This window comes from Pristis pectinata, chromosome 4 (genome assembly GCF_009764475.1).
Source record: "Pristis pectinata isolate sPriPec2 chromosome 4, sPriPec2.1.pri, whole genome shotgun sequence".
Classification (NCBI taxonomy): Eukaryota; Metazoa; Chordata; class Chondrichthyes; order Rhinopristiformes; family Pristidae; genus Pristis; species Pristis pectinata.
The window spans coordinates 99,218,945-99,237,304 of record NC_067408.1 but is presented as its reverse complement, the minus strand read 5'-3'; the positions used below and the strand labels follow the sequence as shown (position 1 = coordinate 99,237,304).

At 40.2% G+C, this 18,360-nt stretch overlaps 1 protein-coding gene across 1 annotated transcript in view; it reads right to left on the bottom strand.

The window, feature by feature from the left end:
* Positions 1–598: 598 nt before the first annotated feature.
* Positions 599–18,360, bottom strand: part of chd1l (chromodomain helicase DNA binding protein 1-like) — a 70,871-nt gene continuing 53,109 nt past the window's right edge. Inside the window, exons 20-25 of the mRNA XM_052014549.1 lie at positions 14,829–14,899; positions 10,848–10,962; positions 9,021–9,129; positions 5,742–5,964; positions 2,195–2,278; positions 599–824 (exon numbers count right to left, since the gene is read on the bottom strand). Of these exons, the coding sequence (XP_051870509.1) occupies positions 696–824; positions 2,195–2,278; positions 5,742–5,964; positions 9,021–9,129; positions 10,848–10,962; positions 14,829–14,899 (731 nt within the window). The 3' untranslated portion in view covers positions 599–695. The remainder of the gene's footprint in view (positions 825–2,194; positions 2,279–5,741; positions 5,965–9,020; positions 9,130–10,847; positions 10,963–14,828; positions 14,900–18,360) is intronic.

The following is an 18,360-nucleotide window of genomic DNA, read 5'->3' as shown; positions in this document are numbered from 1 at the left end:
TAATACATTACCCCCCAACTCCATGCATCTTTATCTTATGTATAAGTCTTTTATGCGTTACCATATCAAACGCCTTCTGGAAACCCAAGTATACAACATCCACCTGTTCCCCTCTATTTGCTGCGCTCATTATATCCTCATAGAACTCCAGTAAGTTTGTCAACCAGGACCTGCCCTTCCTGAATCCATGCTGTGTCTGCCTGATGGAATCATTTCTATCCAGATGTCTCACTATTTCTTCCTTAATGATAGCGTCAAGCATTTTCCCAACTACATATGTTACAATTCATTACAAAGCAATTACGTCCACCTTCTCTACTGCCTCACCACTTGATTGCTAGTCCTATATGATAATCAACAGGCTATCAAGCTTCCTGTATAATAATCAACAGGTTAGCAAACTTCCAATCGGGGAAGCATCAGTAAAATACTATATGAGTCTTTTCAATTTGAATTTTAAAATAAACCCCAACCAAACACAAGTAGAAATTGACCAGCAAATGGAATGTGAATATTTCAGTGCCAAAACAAATATCAAGATATAAATAAACTCAAACAATGGAACTAAATATTCACAATTCTTTAATAAAATAAAGCAGACAAGGATAGCTATCAATTACACACTTATGATAGTCCCATATTTGCGTGATATCTTCAGGGTGCTCATTGAATGATCTTTGCTCAAGTGAAATTCACTAAGAATCATCAAGTTTTATTTCATACAAAAATGTGTCAACCTTCTGCTGCTTTGAGAAACAAACTTTCAGCCATTGCACTTGGACCACGACTGCTTCGGGATTCTCCTGTATACAGCTTTGCAATTCCTAAAGTCAAAACACAATATTATCTGAGATAATTCATTCATTTCTTGTGGGATGCCCTCATTACTGTGGCCATTTCACAAACAGGAGCGGGTGAGTGTGGCAGGAATTAAGCCTGACAACATTCTGACAGCTCGTGTTGTCAGACAGTCCCTTTCACCATTTCTGAGCGTTTCTGATGATCAGAAACATTTAGAAATAGTGGAAAAAATATTGGAGCAATTTCAACATTCTAAGAAATTTTTATAAAATACAATTATTTTTAAGCCACATACAACAGGCATGATTAAAAATATTATTATTAATTAAAGTGCAATACACAAATCACTTACCTTTACTTACCCTTTTATTAAAGTACGCCAACCGAACTCAAATGAATGGGGCTGCTCTAGACAGACCTGCCATGCCTGGCATAAAGCTGAGGAGTCCAACGTGAAGAGAATCTGGTCCCTCAGCTCAGCACAGAACCACCATCAGACAGAATGCTGAGTCTACTGGGAATGGGAAGTCAGGTTTGCAGGCATGGAAATCTGTTACACACTGATACAATCATTACAGCCAGCCAGTGGTTCTGTCTCCATTGGTGCTGCCGGACCTGCATGGTGTTTCCAGCATCTTGTTTTATTAGTTCAGATCTCCAGCATCTGCAGCAATTTGCTTTTACATCTTCCTCATCACTTGCCAGAAATTACATGATTCTGACCTTGTCCCCAGCAACCATCCTGCCTGTTGCCTGAAGTGGCTGCAGGAGGTAAAATGCTGGAATCTTACTTGGTCCCCAAAATCCAGTTTACTTCATAAGACCAACTTCTTGCTCCTCAGATTTCTGCCTGCCTCAACTCTACTCTTCTCTAATTACCACTAAAACCAGCTCAACATCTAGATCAATTCAAGCTTTACATTCTTTACTGCTGAGCCAGCTCAATCTCCTAGCTCACCCTCTCACTTATCAATTCATTCTCACCCAAACAAAATCCCACATTCCACTCTTCCCCAGACTTTATTGATCCTGAATGATCTAACACTCTGGTTTCAAAATTCTGGACTTTATTTTCAATCCCTCTGTGGCCTTGCCCCAGCCTGCCTTTGTGGCTTCCTTCAGGCTGAAACATATAGACGCACCAAGTAATGTGTGAATACTGAACCACTTTCTTTTCCCCATTATTGGCACCATAACTCCTTTCTTAATTACCTTTGCTGTACCTTAACCTCCTAAACTTCTCACATTTTCCCATTTTTCCTCCTCAAATGAAACTACTTCAACACTAGATTTGCAGCATTGCAAGAATGCAAATAGTTCATTTTAAGAATAATTGAAAAATGAAAATAAAAAGGTTAAACAGAAAATTTACTATAAAACTAATGCTGCTTACCTGCACTTGGTTAGAATTATCCACTTGTGCCACAATGTGGGTGGTTTCAGCACAGAAATTGCGATCCACATTACCATTATAAGTGCATTTTAATTAAGGAAAGTAATCATTCCAAAGAAAATAACCATCCCAAAGAAAATAATATTAAATTCACAACTGAAAAGAATGGAGCTAGCATCTTCTTTTGATACAGATTTATAAGAAGTGGGTATTTATGAACCTAAACTAATCAGCCTGGGTGTCACGAACCAGCAACAAAAGAAACACACTGAGCATAATTCAGTGTTAAAAACTATTTTATTAATCACTACTTATGATAATACGTAAAATAAAAGTAAAAATGTTAGTATGTTAGAATTCAAAAATGTTAAACCTTGAACGTTAACCCCAAAACTAAACTCATCGTGTGTGTGTGTGACAAAGTCCAAAACTCCCAGTTCCGGAATGGTTCTTAAAGTTCAGTTCCGCAAGCCATAAGGTGAAACATGAGCAAGGGCTTCTTCAACAACCACCGTTGTCTGAAGATAAGATGTAGATGTAGAAAAACATAGAGAGAGTACATACGAAATCCAAATGTTCCACGATGGAACCCAAACGACACTTCAGTGTTTACTCGGTAGTGACTTCCTCACCCCAAAATGCATCCGAATCGTGGTCGTCCACACACAAATACCTGTTTCCTTCTACAGGTCAGCAACAAAGTGAACTCCACCAGATTACTTCCAACTTCCATACATGGGTTTCAGTGGCAAACACAGTTATTGTTTCTCATCCATCGATAGAGAAAACTAGCAGGCTGGTGTCTCTCTCCCTTCTCTCTCTCTCTCCTTCGTCTTCTTCTTCTGCTGACTTCTACAACGTCATTACATCCTTTATCTTCTATTGACGTAAGCACGCCCCACACACACATACACACACACTCTCTACCTTAAAGGGACTTTCACTGAGTCCGTAACACTGGGAAAGTTGACAATGAATCATCTTGAACCACAGTGGTCCAAAAAGCAGTCATTATGATACAAATCATTGGGTTTCTCAGTTATTTAGGATCAGTCACCTTTGCTGTGGTGTGGGGATCACATACTGGGCAGGGCTGGTAAACGTGTTGATTTCTTTCCCTGAAGGAGAATTGAGAGCCAGATGGGTTTTTGCAATAAACCAGTAGTTTTCTGGTCATCAGTATGCACACTAGTTATTGTTTTAATTCCAGATTTATTTAATTAACTGTATTTAAATCAGGATCATCTATGATTCTATTGAATGAAGAGGCTAAAGGAGCCACATGGCCCACTCAAGCTTCCATGTAGAGTCTATAAAGACTAATTTAGACCCTTGGCACAGTTTGATCAACCACAAGATACAACTCAAGTTCATGAACCTGAACTTCCTTCAAGTTGTCTGATCTGTATCTCTTTTTCTAATAAACTCCAGCAGTACCTTTAGTATCAAGTTATTTAAGAGTTTAACAGCTTCTTTGCTGCAGATTATTACAAGTATGTGAGTATTGCTGGCCTATACTGTTTGGAGGGTTTATTCCTCTCTTTGATTGAGACTCATTGAAATGAACTGCACAGGTATAGTTGTTAACATAAACCTGTTTAAAATCCTCACTAAGTGACAGCTCTAAGAGAAGTGCAGGGAGCAGTTCTACACGTGGCCTTCTATAACCTAACTTTTGACTCCATCAATCCGGAAGGATTGTGTGGAATCCTCTTCACATTCGGCTGCCCACAGAGAAATCTCGCTCTGACTTATGCTTGCATGCAAGCCTTGATCTTTATCAACTGGGTCCACAACAGATTCAATCTCATCACAGAAATGTGTAAAGCAAGGCTGAGTCATTGCCCTAACAATTTTCTCAATCTACTTTGCAGCAATGCAGCACCTCACTTCCACTGGAGTGGAACTAATCTGGACCTAATGGGAATCATTCAGCCTACATTTCCTCCACCAAAGCTAATGTCACTTCGACTTCAGTAGTCAAGCTGTAATATTCAGACAACAGTCACGATTCAGAGGCCAATCTCCAAGTCATCTTCAGCTCATTCAGTGTAGCATTTGAAAGGATGGACCTCACACTCAATATCCACAAAACATACGTCCTCTATCAATCTGCTGAACATTTCTTCTGAAAAATGTGGACCATTTCTCAATTGTCAGAAGCCACCTCTCATCATAGGCAGACATTGAAGGTGAAATTCACCACTGCCTTCAGTGCAGTGTTTGAAAGAAAGTACTCAAAGCTCAAGACCTCACCCCTGGCACAAAACTCATGGTCTACCATACAACAGTGATCCCTGCCTGCCACATGCTTTGAGATTTGACCTACCTACAGCATTCAATCCAAAGCACCGGAGAGATACCAAAACTGCTAACTCTGCAAAACCCTCTAAATCTATTGGCTGGATAAGTGAACCAACATCAGCATTCTCCCCAGGTCAACATCATCAGCACTGAGGCCAAATTATGTCCAGTTGCCTTCACTGGGCAGATGACATATTTTGGATGCCCAACACCAGACCCTCAAAGCAGATACCCGAGCCATCTTCAACATCTCCCTCGTCTTTCTTGATCTTTCTGTCTCCATCTCTGGAGGGCTGAAGAAGATGGAATCTGATAGGAGAGGACAGTAGACCATGGAATAAAGGGAAGGAGGTGGGGAACCAGAGGGAGAAATGTGTGGGTGAGGGGCAGGATGTGAGAACAGGGCAGGTGAAAGGGAAGGGGTAAAGGGGTCAGAGGGATAAGGAAAAACCAATGGTAGGGCAGTGGGGGGGGGGGGAGGAGGAAAAATTGGGGAGTGGTGACTGGAAGTTAGAGAAATCGATGTTGATGCCATCATGTTGGAGACTACCAAGACAGAACATGAGATGTTGTTCTTCTAATCTGCATGGTAATTGGTAGTCTCCAACCTGATGGCATTAACATCAATTTCTCTAACTTCCCCCTGATTTCCCCCTGCCCCCTTTTGGATTTCCTTTATCCCTCTAGCCCCTTTACCCCTTCCCCGCCCTAACAATCTGCCCCTCACCCACACCTTCCTCTGTCTGGTTCCCCACCTCCTTCCCTTTATTCCATGGTCTACTGTCCTCTCCTATCAGATTCCACCTTCTTCAGCCCTTTGCCTCTTCCACCTATCACCTCCCAGCTTCTCACATCATTCCCACTTTCCCCCCTCCCCCACCTACCTACCTTCCCCCCTCACCTGGATTCACCTATCACCTGCCAGCTCGTGCTCCTCCCCCCACCCTTTTATTCTGGCTTCTACCCTCTTTCTTTCCAGTCCTAATGAAGGGTCTTGGCCCGAAATGCCTACTGTTCATTTCCCTCCATAGATGTTGCCTGACCTGCTGAGTTCCTCCAGCATTTTGTGTGTGTTGCTCCAGATTTCCAGGATCTGCAGAATCTCTTGTGTCTGTTTCCATGCTGTATCTCTCTATGACAAGATGGTGGCTATTTCAGAAATTCTGATTGCCATAATCATGAAACCAAGAAAATATAACTAACACATCAGGCTACTCTTACCACATAAAGTAAAAGGATATGTAATCAAATAACGGCTCAGCATCTTCTCTTCTGATACATTGAAAAAGTAAACATTCACTCCAGACATGAAATCTGGCAAAGTGCCTGATCCACCTGCTGATTGTCCTGCCATATCATTCTCTGTCCTACTTGTGTTCCCTTTATCATCGTTTGCTGAAGCTTTGGTGGTAGAGATCGAGGATCCAGATGTAGATGCAGTGGCATGATGTCTTTTGAAATAATAGCTGGCATACCTTGTAAAGGAATGAATCTTTGCAATTAGATAAAGTATTTTAATAAAAGAGACCCCCAAGTAGAGTTCACTGAAAGCACAATAACCAAAAAGTTACTGTATGCTCTATCAAATCACAGTGAGCACTTTAAAAAGAGACAGGAAATCTCAATGTATGGTTAAAATTGAACTCTACATCTTGTGTGCATATAGACCTCAAAACATTGCAAGTCCAATATAAAAACAGGCATATGCTGGAATCAGTGGTATAAAGGGTGGCAGCCCCAACAATAATTGAAGCCATGCGTCTTTGAACATATGTGTATTGTGTATGTCTGTTTAATGTGCCCCTTCAAAAAGCAGACATTTACATTTGCGTTCACAGCCCTAAATGCAGATACTTATATATCTCTAGAGTGTAGCACTCTCTCTTTCTTCCTCCTTCCAATCTCCTTATGTCTCAGCTTTTGACAAAAGTGAATTACCCAGATACCTGAAATCTGAAATAGAAACAGAAAATGCTTGAAATACTCAGCAGATCTGACTGCATCTATGGAAAGAGAAACAAATACAAAATAACCTACAGTAATCCCATCCAAATTCTCAGCACAGAATTAACCTTTGTTGTGACATATTTCATTCATGACTGAAGGGAAAGCAACAACTCACTGAAAATATGAGATACTGAAGGAACTGGTTCTCTAAGAAATATCTTTTGGTGAGCTGTGTGCTCGTCTAAAAAGAAAACTTGTCACAAGTTTAAGGACTTTTTTTGTTCAAACTGAGGGTGCTGCTGGCAAGACAAACATTTGTTGCTAACCTCTAAATATGTTGGGAATATGGTGGTGAGCCACCTTGGAATTGAAGGTATTTTCATAGCGCAGTTACACAGGGAATTCCAGGATTTTGACACAGCGATGATGAACAAATGGCAACACAATTCCTTGTCAAGGCAGCATATGTTTTGAGGAACTTGCTGGAAGCTCTGTTTCCATTCACAGGCCCCTTTTGCCCTTCTAAGCAGTAGAGGCCAATTAAACTGTTCATCACTTTGCTGATGATCAATCCTAGATGACAATTGGTCATCTAAGATTCATCCTTTTTGTGGATAGAAGTATCTTGTCATTGGGCTAATGCCTGTGTTGCAGTGATATTACAACTGCTTGGTTCGAACCATGTTTGTTCAGAAGCACAAGTCTTTAGCATTACAAGAGAAACAAAGGACTGCAGATGCTGGAATCTAGATGAAAAAACAACAAGATGCTGGAGGAACTCAGCAGGCCAGGCAGCATCCATGGAGAAAAACAGATGGTCGACATTTCGGGTCAGGACCCTTCCTCTGAGATCCTGAAGGCCCCTTAGGTCCTGAAGAAGGGTTCTGGCCCAAAACATTGACTGTCTGTTTTTCTCCACGTACGCTGCCTGGCCTGCTGAGTTCCTCCAGCATCTTGTTGTTCTTTTCTTCAGCATTACAGTTGGGCTGTTGTTGAACCCCATCATTTCTACTTGGTCCAGTGCATTCAGCCTGTTTTTTGGTATTGTAATCATTTGGAGTGAACTGAATTGATAAGAAGCTTTTGTGATTTCCTCATGAGGAGGCTGAGGTAAAACATCTGTTTTGCACTTCAGGCCATTGATGGTTTCAAACAATTCAGACAAATCTTTGACACTCACATGCCTGGTTCTGTCATAATTGAGCTGGGAAACAGTCATGGGCCCTGCTATTTAACTGCTCATTCCCATCCACATATGGATATCCAAGGGCTGCAGAGCTATGAACTGATCCATCCTCATTACTGCTTCAGTATGTTGGAACATCTTTTTCTGGAATATCTAGTGCTGTTCCTGTTAGGTTCTTCTATATTCTTCATTGAGCAAAATTTCTCCCTTGGCTTGTTGGTAATGGCATATGTAAGGGATATGTCAGGTCACAATGGAACAGAATTCTGTCCTTGATGGGCCATGGTTGTCTTGGATGCTTGGATTTAGGTTGTCAGGTTTATTCCAAACCACTCCACTTAGCACAGTGTTAGTGCCATACAACATGATGGACTCTGTCCTCAGCATGAAGATGGGACTTAATGTCCACTAGAATTGTAGGTTGTCAGTCCTATCAGTACTGTCATGGGCCACAAGTAGAGTGGAAAGGACAAAATCAAAGAGGATTTTTCCCCTGTGCTGGCTCCCTCATCATCAGCCTATGGTGCAATCTGGTAGTCACAATCTTCAGAGCTCACCCAATTCAGTCAGTACTGGTGTTCCTGTCATTCAATCAGTCATACATTTTTAAGTCTCATATTCAGAGTCCCTCATTCATGTCCTTGCTTCCTTCAGCTCTTCTTCCAAGTGATGTTCACCTTGAAGTAGTACTGATTCTTCAAATGAGGGAGGGAAGTAGACTGTGAACACCAGTCTTTAAATCGGGTTACTAAGAAATCCACATTAAGAAGTGTGTGGAACACACCTCCCTGGAAACTGCCAGAGTGATTTGCTGCCTCTTTAACATTCAAACTCTGACAAACCAGCCGGTAGAAGCAATAAATAATCATAACATTTCCTTGAGGCATCCTAAAACACATCCACAATCCCCCTTTGAAGGATAGCAGGGAAGTGGACAAAGAACCTGATTCAGCTGGCTGTATTGTTTAACACAGTGGACCCTGATTCATTTAAAACTGAAAATGATGGTTTTCCCTGTTCTCTTGTTTTCTCTGTTCTCATTTTCTTCTTCAACCTTTGTCTTATGTATCTTTATGGATACAAAACAGCTCCTGATCAAAATTGAAGACTGTGTAGAGTGTGATTGTATTGAAGCCAACACCCCCAAAATAAAGACAGGCAACAAAAAGATCAGTGAGGAGGTTTCAGACATTCAGCCTAAACAAGATCATGAGAGAGCCGCAAGAACATGAGCTATATTAGTAACGTAAAATAACAATATTATAGGCTTGGTAAGGACAGCCCCAAGCTGAACATCTGATATTTTGAAGGAATGCAATTGCACAATGCTTCATGAAAATTACCCTGTATAACAAACCACAGACATCACTTTCTAGGTCACAAGGATACATGTATGTTGCTATCCCTCTCGATGAAAGGTATTTCCGAATCAGTCTTTCTGTGCCATACCAGTTGAATCCTTTGGTTGTATGCCCTATACGCGGTAGATGAACACTTGCTGAAAAGAAAAAAAAATCAAATATACATCACATATACTATGCCATAATTTGTGTATTAATACTAATTTGCATTTTATTAATAAATAATAAACAAAATATTTCAGTGAGAATTAAGCGGAAAAAGAAATAGTTACAATGGTGTCAAAATACATTTCAACATAGCTAACACAAGTGCAAATAAGCACTAGTCTTAAATTCCTTTTCTGTTAGAAATTACAGTAAGTCAGTATACATTATTAAAGTATATAAAATGGTATTTTCTTATTTTATTTGTCGCATGATTCCCTTTTAGCATTTGTTAGTTAATTTAAATATGATAATTTAAGCTGTTAAATGTTATTCCAACTTTGCTTTATTACGGTGTTGCCATTCAAATTCCTCAATGCAAATATCACAGCTGTGTTTTGAATTAAGATATAAATAAAACTATTAAATCACCCTGTGTGTTTGTTTCTTTATTAACTATAATGTAAAAAAAACAATTACTTTCCAGCATGATTAAAGAAAAAAACCAAGCATTTGACAACGAACATCACTGATCTTTCAAAGTAAGCATTTGTTGCATTAAACTATTAAAAAATTACCAAAACAATTGCCATTTTTTAATTCTTTGGAGCCAAATATTACAGAGTATAGGTGATTATTAGGTAACATTAAACATTGTGGGAATAATGTATTTAACTGCTTGACAATCATGTTTCACAGTAATTAGGTGAGCGCCAGTAAATTAAATTGAGTGTGATGATAAGCTGGGAGAAAACTTGTGAGCAATCTCCTTAAGATTCTTTCCAGGGAACTGTAAGCACCAACAGGACACTCTTATAGATGAAGGAAGTCCATGGTGAAACAAAGACAACTTGGTTCCAGGTTTCCCATGAGATCAGTAGTCACAGTGTGGTACCATGCCCATGGATTCAAAGCTAAAATGCTTTAATAATCTAAGCAGAACAGAAAATCTGCATACAGTGGCAACTTAAGATATAATCATGTGTATGATGTCACTTTACACATTCTTAGCAAAGAACTAAAGGGCATTTATAGCTTGGACAGTCAACGCTAAAGTGGGGCTAACACGTCTTGATCTAGCAGGCTACCAGTCATTACAATGCCTTAAGCTTCCTGAGACATTAGTGTTCTGACATATTGAGATAGTCAATGCTGTCCTTACAGACCTATGTTCTGTCTATGTCTTGATCTAGCTACTCCTCTCTGCTGATCCCCTTTTGCCTTTAGAGCTGCCAGTCTGTGATGAGGAAGCTGGTTCTGTTCCTGCTGGTACTATGCTTACTTGCTAATGCTGGTCACCATGGTTTTTATTCTGGATCCAAGTAACACAGGATAAGGGGTACCCATGCTGATATCGTACATTAGAGATCCAAAGTTGTCAAAGCAGTAAACTCAATGCACAAACACTGTGAACATAGCCATTCACAGGAGCAGAGAAGTAAGGCACTGTGGGGTTTCAGCATTAACAAGGATATTTCACTTCACCCAATTCAATTGCCACTGTGTTCTCACCTTCCTTAAGCAGCAAACCCAGGAAATATATTAAAACGCAAAAGTCACATTAACATTGTTGCAATTAAGTGAAGTGATGAGCTCTCTCTTGAGCAGGCTGCAGAAATCAGTGGATTGGAGCTTCAGGTTATGCCATTAACTTCCATGGTTTCAGCCCCCTTGTGTTCCATTAGAATTCAGCTCTTTATCGTTTACATACCATTTCTCTTCTTGGCAGCTTTGTAGATCTTCTTCAGCCCTTCTTCTAAAGCTGTCAGTTTGATACCGGAGATATTGTTGGAGCGGTCTCTTTGCTGAGTAACTATCAATGCCAACTTAAAAAAAAACAATCTCTTTATTAAACATTTACAGATTATCAGAATTATTATCTATTCAAATATAAAATGGACAGACTAAACATGTAAATGTGTTTCATTGTTCAAAAAGAATATAAAATTATGGTCTGACCAAGACATGAGGAAGATATTATTAAGGACCGAAATGTGCTCTTGATGTCACGTGAATGATTTGATTAAAATAAGAACCATTGATGGATAGGGAGGTGAAGAAGGCATACGGCATGCTCGCCTTCATCAGTCAGGGCACTGAATATAAAACAAGTCATGTTGCAGCTGTATAAAACTTTAGTTAGGCCACATGTGGAATACCGTGTGCAGTTCTGGTCACCACCTTATGGGAAGATTGTGGAGGCTTTGGAGAGGGTGGAGAAGAGCTTCATCAGGATGTTGCCTGGACTGGAGAGTATTAGCTAATAAGTAGAGGCTGGACAAACTTGGATCGTTCTTGCTAGAGCATCACAGGCTGAGGGGTGACCTGATAAAAGTAAATAAAATTATGAGAGGCACAGATAGTCAGAGTCTTTTTCCCCAGGGTGGAAATGTCAAATACCAGAGGGCATAGCTTTAAGGTGAGAGGGGGAAAGTTTAATTTTATATTCTTTTTGAACAATGAAGCAAGTTTTGTTTTTACAAAGAGAATGGTGGGTGCCTGGAACACACTGCTAGGAGAGGTGGTAGAGGAAGACAGCTAAACTTAAGGTTAAGAAACATTGCCAGTAAGTGACGCTTATTCCCACATATTCTGAAAGAAATGAGCAATGTGGTGGTAAAGGCTTTGGCTAAAATTTCACAAAATTCTTTGGAAAAGAATATCATGCCAGAAGATGACGCATGACAGTCGACATTCCTTTACAAATAATGAAGCCAAAATAAGACCAAGTATTTATAACATGGTGGAATCTACACAAGATATGAAGTATTTGGAGAATCATAAATTCATCAGAGTCAGACTGCATTGATTTCCAAATTGTGCTTAAAGAATTGAATAGAATCCTTTGAAAACACAGGTGGGGGGAACAATAATGGAAATGCAAAGGACATTGTTTACATAATTTTCAAAGATATTTTATAAAATACTAGTAAGAGGGCAATGGCAAAGATATTGCAGAATAAATGAGAATATATTTGTGGAATGTGAACTAAGGAGAATTTAGCTCCTTTGTTCGGGGTGGTCAGAGAGTAGTTGTAGATATTGGAATAAAAGTAGGTTTTTCTTACTGTAAACACTGAGTGGATTTCCAAAGACTCTTGTATAAGTTTCTCTTTTACTCTACCAGCAAATGAAGCAAAGGAATTGATGGAGCAATCCTGAAACTTGATAGAACATAGAACAGTACAGCACAGGAATAGGCCCTTCGGCCCACAATGTTGTGCCGTACCAATTAGTAATCAAATGCCCAACTAAACTAATCCCTTCTGCCTACACAATGTCCATATCCTTCCATTTCCTGCACATTCATGTGCCTATCAAAGAGCCTCTTGAATGCCCCTATCAAATTCGCCTCCACCACCACCCCAGGTAGTGCATTCCAGGCACACACCACTCTCTGTAAAAAAAAACTTGCCCCGCACATCTCTTTTGAACTTACGCCCTCTCACCTTAAACGCATGCCCTCTGGTATTAGACATTTCAAGCCTGGGAAAAAGATACTGGCTGTCTGCTCTATCTATGCCCCTCATAATCTTATAAACCTCTATCAGATCTCCCCACAGCCTCTGCCGTTCCAGAGAAAACAACACTGATGATGACAGTGAATGCTGGGGCATAGCAAATTCTTATAGACTTGTTAAAGGCTGCAAAAGACCACTTGTGGCCATTAATTGGATAGAAGACAGCTGCAAAATGTGAACCAATACTTCTTGGTGTACAGATGCACAGGTTCATAGAAATGGAGGCATTGGTGAATGTGGTCATTCAAACAGCAAGTACAAAAGCAAGGAGTAACACTGGGATATATCACACCATGGCTAAGCGGAGGTTAGTGTACTGTGTAAAGTTTTCATTGAATTATAGAATCATAGAAATGTACAGAACCAAAACAGGACCTTACAGCCCACCTTGTCCATGCCGACTACAATGCCTATCTGTGCTAATCCCATTTGCCCGCATTAGGCCCATACCCCTCTACACCTTTTTTTACCCAAGTATCAGTCCAAATGTCTTTTAAACAGTTAATTGTATCTGCCTCCACTACCTTTACTGGCAGCCTGTTCCAAATATTCACAACCCTCTGTGTGAGAAACTTACTCCTCAGATCTCCTTTAAATTTCTCCCCTCTCCTTACATCTGTGCCCTCTAGTTTTAGACTCCCCTGCCCTGGGAAAAATCTATCCTATCTATGCCCCTCGTAACTTTCTACGGTCACCCCCTCAGCCTCCGATGAGAATAAACCCAGCCTATCCAATCTCTCCTCATAAATACAGCTCTCCATTCCAGGCAATGCCCTGGTGAATCTCTTCTGCACTCTCTCTGTTACTACTACATACTTTCCTACAGTGTGGCGACTAGAACTGTACACATTACTCAAAGGGCAGTCTAATCAACATTTTGTACAATTGCAATATGATGTCCCACCTGTTATACTCAATGCCTTGGCAAGCATACCAAAGAACTTTTTCACTACCCTATCCATCTGTGTTGCCACTTTCAGGGAGCTATGGACTTGTATGCTGATATCTCTCTCTGTACATCAACACTCCTAAGGTCCCTGGCATTTGCTCTCCATGTCCTAACAGAAGTGGACCTTGCACTTGTTTGGATTAAATTCCACCTGTCACCACTCTGCCCAACTTTCCAGCTGATCAATGTCCCACTGTACCTTTAAACAACCTTCTTTGTTATCTCTGACTCCAGCAATTTTTGTGTTCTCTGCAAACTTACTAATCATGCCACCTATATTCTCATCCAAGCCATTTATATATATTACAAACCAAAAGCAAAAGGTCCCTGCACCGATCCCTATTGTACAGCCTTGTTACAGATTTCCAGTCAGAAGAACATGCATCCACCACTACCCTCTGCCTCTATCTCCCAGCCAATTTTGGATCCAGTTCATCAACATGCCTCAGATACCTTGTGCCTTTACCTTCTTGGTCAGCCTACCAGGCAAGACCTTGTCATTTAGAACCTTGTGTCGAGCAACCCATTAGAAAAAAAACTTAAAAGTAGTGTAAGATGTGGAAATTATTTATTAGTTTGTTATCAACAATGTAAAATCATCATTACAAAAATCGACATGATATATCAGGGCTTTGTTCAGGTATAAGCAAGGCTAGAGGTTGATCTACTGCTCTCCAGGAAGGATCATAAGCTACAAGATGATACATAGTTTCATTTTGTCAGAGAGACAATAAGGAGGGTCACAAACTTAAGGCATTCAAGTATCTTGAGGCAGATTAAAAAAAATCTATTCAGGCAGACAGATTGAAATATAAAATTCTCTTCCCAAAATAGTTATTGAAGTAGTGTCCATAAGTTCTTCAAATAAGGAATTAGTTCTTCAAATAAGGAACATGGAGAGCAAGCAGAAAAGATGATTATACTAGGTGGCTTATTGGAAGAAAAATGGCTCAATAACTTAATTAAATTGATTGTTACTACACAGGAACAGGTGATAAAAATAAATTTCCATGAAGAGCAGAAGAGGAAGAATAAAAATAATTTTCCTTCCACATTTGAGAACGTTTAGATTGGTCAGAATTTACACTATTGTGGAACTGTACTGTGGTTAAACAGATATTCTTGATTATGTGCATGACACTCAGTTACACTGGGTGATGCAAGGAGACAGAAAATATAAATTATTAAAATAATCCAGGATAAACATACTATTCCTACGTACCAAATCTTGACCAGTATTTCGTGACTCTTTGTCATCAATGGGAAATAACAGGACACTACCCAGAGAAAGATCTGGAAAGAAAAACAACTAACTCAAACACCAGTGATACGAAGATTGCATCACCAATTTTAATATTAAATGTACATAGATTTGATTGTTTAATTATTTTTCTAATTGAAGGATAACTTCATTTTGGGAACTGTCAGTCAGTATACAAGTCTTGCTTTTCTGATTAATGCTTTACCCGGCATTGTCTGATTTCATTTAAACATTCCACAATAGGTACAAATTGTTTAATGAGACTTCAATTTATATAATTGTATCACATTTATACAACTGCCTCACTGAAGTCCTCTAATATATTTCTTTACTTGCATTTGAAATATCAGATATCTGTTGCAGATCCATTAAGGTACAATACAGTGAAATCATAAAATATAATAAGCCATTAATGTATTGTGAAATGCACTAAATATTGGTCACCTGTTTAATAACATTTTACAAAATCAGAAAAAAAGTTCTTCCATTGAATATTACACCCCATCATTAACTACCTTCTGAAGTTTAATTTTCTTAAAAAATTTTGGAATTTTCTCTACAAACTCCAAAAAAGGATTCATAAAATACCATAAAAGCTAAGTAAACTCATAACATCCTGTATACAATGTACAAAAAAATCCAGTTATACTGTACAAGTACTGCTGCTTTCTTTGGGCACACTTCTGCTTCATCTTTGGTGAGACCATGCATTAGGTTCAATAGGTTCAGACTTTATGTATTCACTAATAACTGAAAGGGTGATGGCCTAGTGGACAGTGTACTGGGAACCAGGAGCAGGGACGGACAGCGAAGGGCAACTAACCAAGGAATGCTCAACAGAAATCGGCTGCAGGGTGAATGGAAGTTCACCACGAAACGTAAAAATGTACAGGGTGGCAGGGAGAAGTGCAAAGGCAACAGAATGACCCAGAGTGAATCTGACAACTAGGTGCAGACCCGGCAGGGTGAAGCTCAAATGGACCAGAAAAAGAGACGGCAGTGTCCAGTTCAAGCGGACCTAAAAGGGATATGGCAGCGTAGGGCTCAAGCGGACCTGAAGGGATGGTGACCTAGTGGACCGTGTAGGGTGAACCAGGAGCCAGGATGGACAGAGCAAAGGGGCAACTAACCAGGGAATACACAAAAGTCATAGGGCACAGAGTGAAACTAGGAGAGCAGGGTGATTGGAAGTTCACCATGAAGTGTGAAGAGGTGCAGGGTGACGAGCCAGCACACCAGGTACGATGAATCAGGCATGAACAGGCTGAGAAGGCAGAGCGAAGCAAGGGCGAACCAAGTAGGTAATAGAGGTAGCGGGCGGCAGGGAGAAGCGCAGAGGTAGCAGGATGGTGGTTCTGGCAGACTGGGTACGGACCCGGCAGGGTGGGGCTCAGGTGGACCTGAAAGGGAGAAGGAAGGGTGGAGCTCAGGCGGACGTGAAAGGGTGATGGCCTAGTGGACCACGTAGGGTGAAACAGGAGCAGGGATGGACAGTGCAAAGGGGCAACAACAAAGGAAAGCTCAACAGTAATAGGCCACAGGGTGAATGGAAGTGAACCGCAAATTGTGAAGAGGGTGCGGCAGGGTGAAGCAGAAACGAAGTGGGTAAATAGGATTAGTGTAAAAAGATAAAAGGGCGGCACGGACATGGCAGGCTGAAGGCCCCGTGCTGTATGACACTATAACAATGACTCGAAAAAGCATCAGCTCTACCATTTCACAATCTCTCTTGACTCCTGCACTGCCTCCTTGCTGTCAGGCTGCTTGTCTGCTATCCAGTTGGATAAGCCACAACTTCCTCCAGCTAAACTTTGGAAATCTACTGAAATAAACATAAGAAAATAGGAGCAGGAGTTGGCCACCAGGCCCCTCAGGTCTGCCCCACCATTCAATATGATCAGCATCGGTTTTCAATGCAGACACTTAGTAACACAGGACAGTTCTTTTAAATTGATACAAATGCAGGCATACAACAACAGCACAACGGCATAACGTCAGACAAAACTGGGAACTTGAAGCGCTTCAAAAGGCATAGATTCACAGAATGGTCACAGCACAGAAGAATCTCATTCAGCTTCTCCAGTCCATACCAGCTGAATGTCAGTGCAATCCAGTTAAACCTGAACCCTCTTTCCATAGTCCTGAAAATTCTGTCCTTTAAGATGATTATTCAGCTTTCTTTTGAACACTACAATTGAGTCTGCCTTCACTATTGTCCCAGTAGTACAGTCCAGGGCATGGCCACTCACTGAATAAAACATTTCTCCTCAGGTTCGCTTTGGTTTTCTTTCCACTCATCTTTATTCCATGTCCACTACTGTTGACCTCTCTGCCAATACCAACAGTTTCTCTTTGTCTCTGTTCCTTCATTATTTTAATTACATCTACCATGACCTCTTCTAAGGAAAACAATCCTAGCTTTTCCAGTCTACCCATGTAACTGAAGTCTTATCCCTAGAGTCACTTGTTTTAAAAAAATACTTTCTCCTGCATGCTCTGCAAATCCCTCAACCCTCATCAGCAAAACTGCCTTCTCATCTATTCCCAGACATTAATTGAAAATGGCAGAGCACTTTTAGCAAAATCTTTCCTAAAGTGTAGTGCCCAGAGCGAGACACAAGATGCCAAATGCACCCAAATAATTGTTAAAGATTCACCATGACTTCTGTGACTTAGTATTGTATGCCTCTATTCATAAGCCTGGGATCCCAGAAGCACTTTGTCAAACTGCTCTGCCATTTTCAATTAATGTTTAGGAATAGTTGAGAAGGCAGTTTTGTTTATGAGGGTTGGGGGACATTGATAGGATGGTAGAAATGTTCTGAGGAGCGCTGTGAATGAAAAGATCGGGGAGTCAAAAGCAGAAAAAAAGAAAAGTAATAAGGAATTTTGATGTAAATTGAATTAAATGAAAGGTTACCAAATTAAAGAAAGTAATTTAGTCTTCAATGACTGTATGAACAACGTGTTCCGTTCAAGAAAAAATTAAAGTGAGAGTTTGATGAAATAATACCAACTTTGAGAATCCAGTCCAAAATTCCTTGTTAACTTCAGTCAAAGCATTACAATGATGATCACACTTGCAAAGCATTTAATTGGCTAAATGATGAGTTCAAAGGTTGTGAAGGCGAGAAGGTGCTATTTTAATGCACCTTCCTTTTTCTTCTGTTGATTCATGTGTCTCCAAGTAAGTGAATTCTCATTGCATTTCTTGGATCTCTAACTTCTTTATAGATCGCAACTATAGCCACTTCTGTTTTGAGGTTGCATCTAACTCATGGTAAATTAACATAAAACCAACACCAGCTAAAAATTTATTTAACTGTTTACCCCAGCCTGCCATGAGGAACCACGGAAGATTTTAAATAAGGTTTTAAAACAGACAGTAAGCTGAAGAATCTGCAAAAGAAGTCATTCATATACAAGCATGGCCAAACCAAGGACACAATTTGTTTATCTGCTTTCTTCACAGAGCTTTTGTGGTACAACTGTT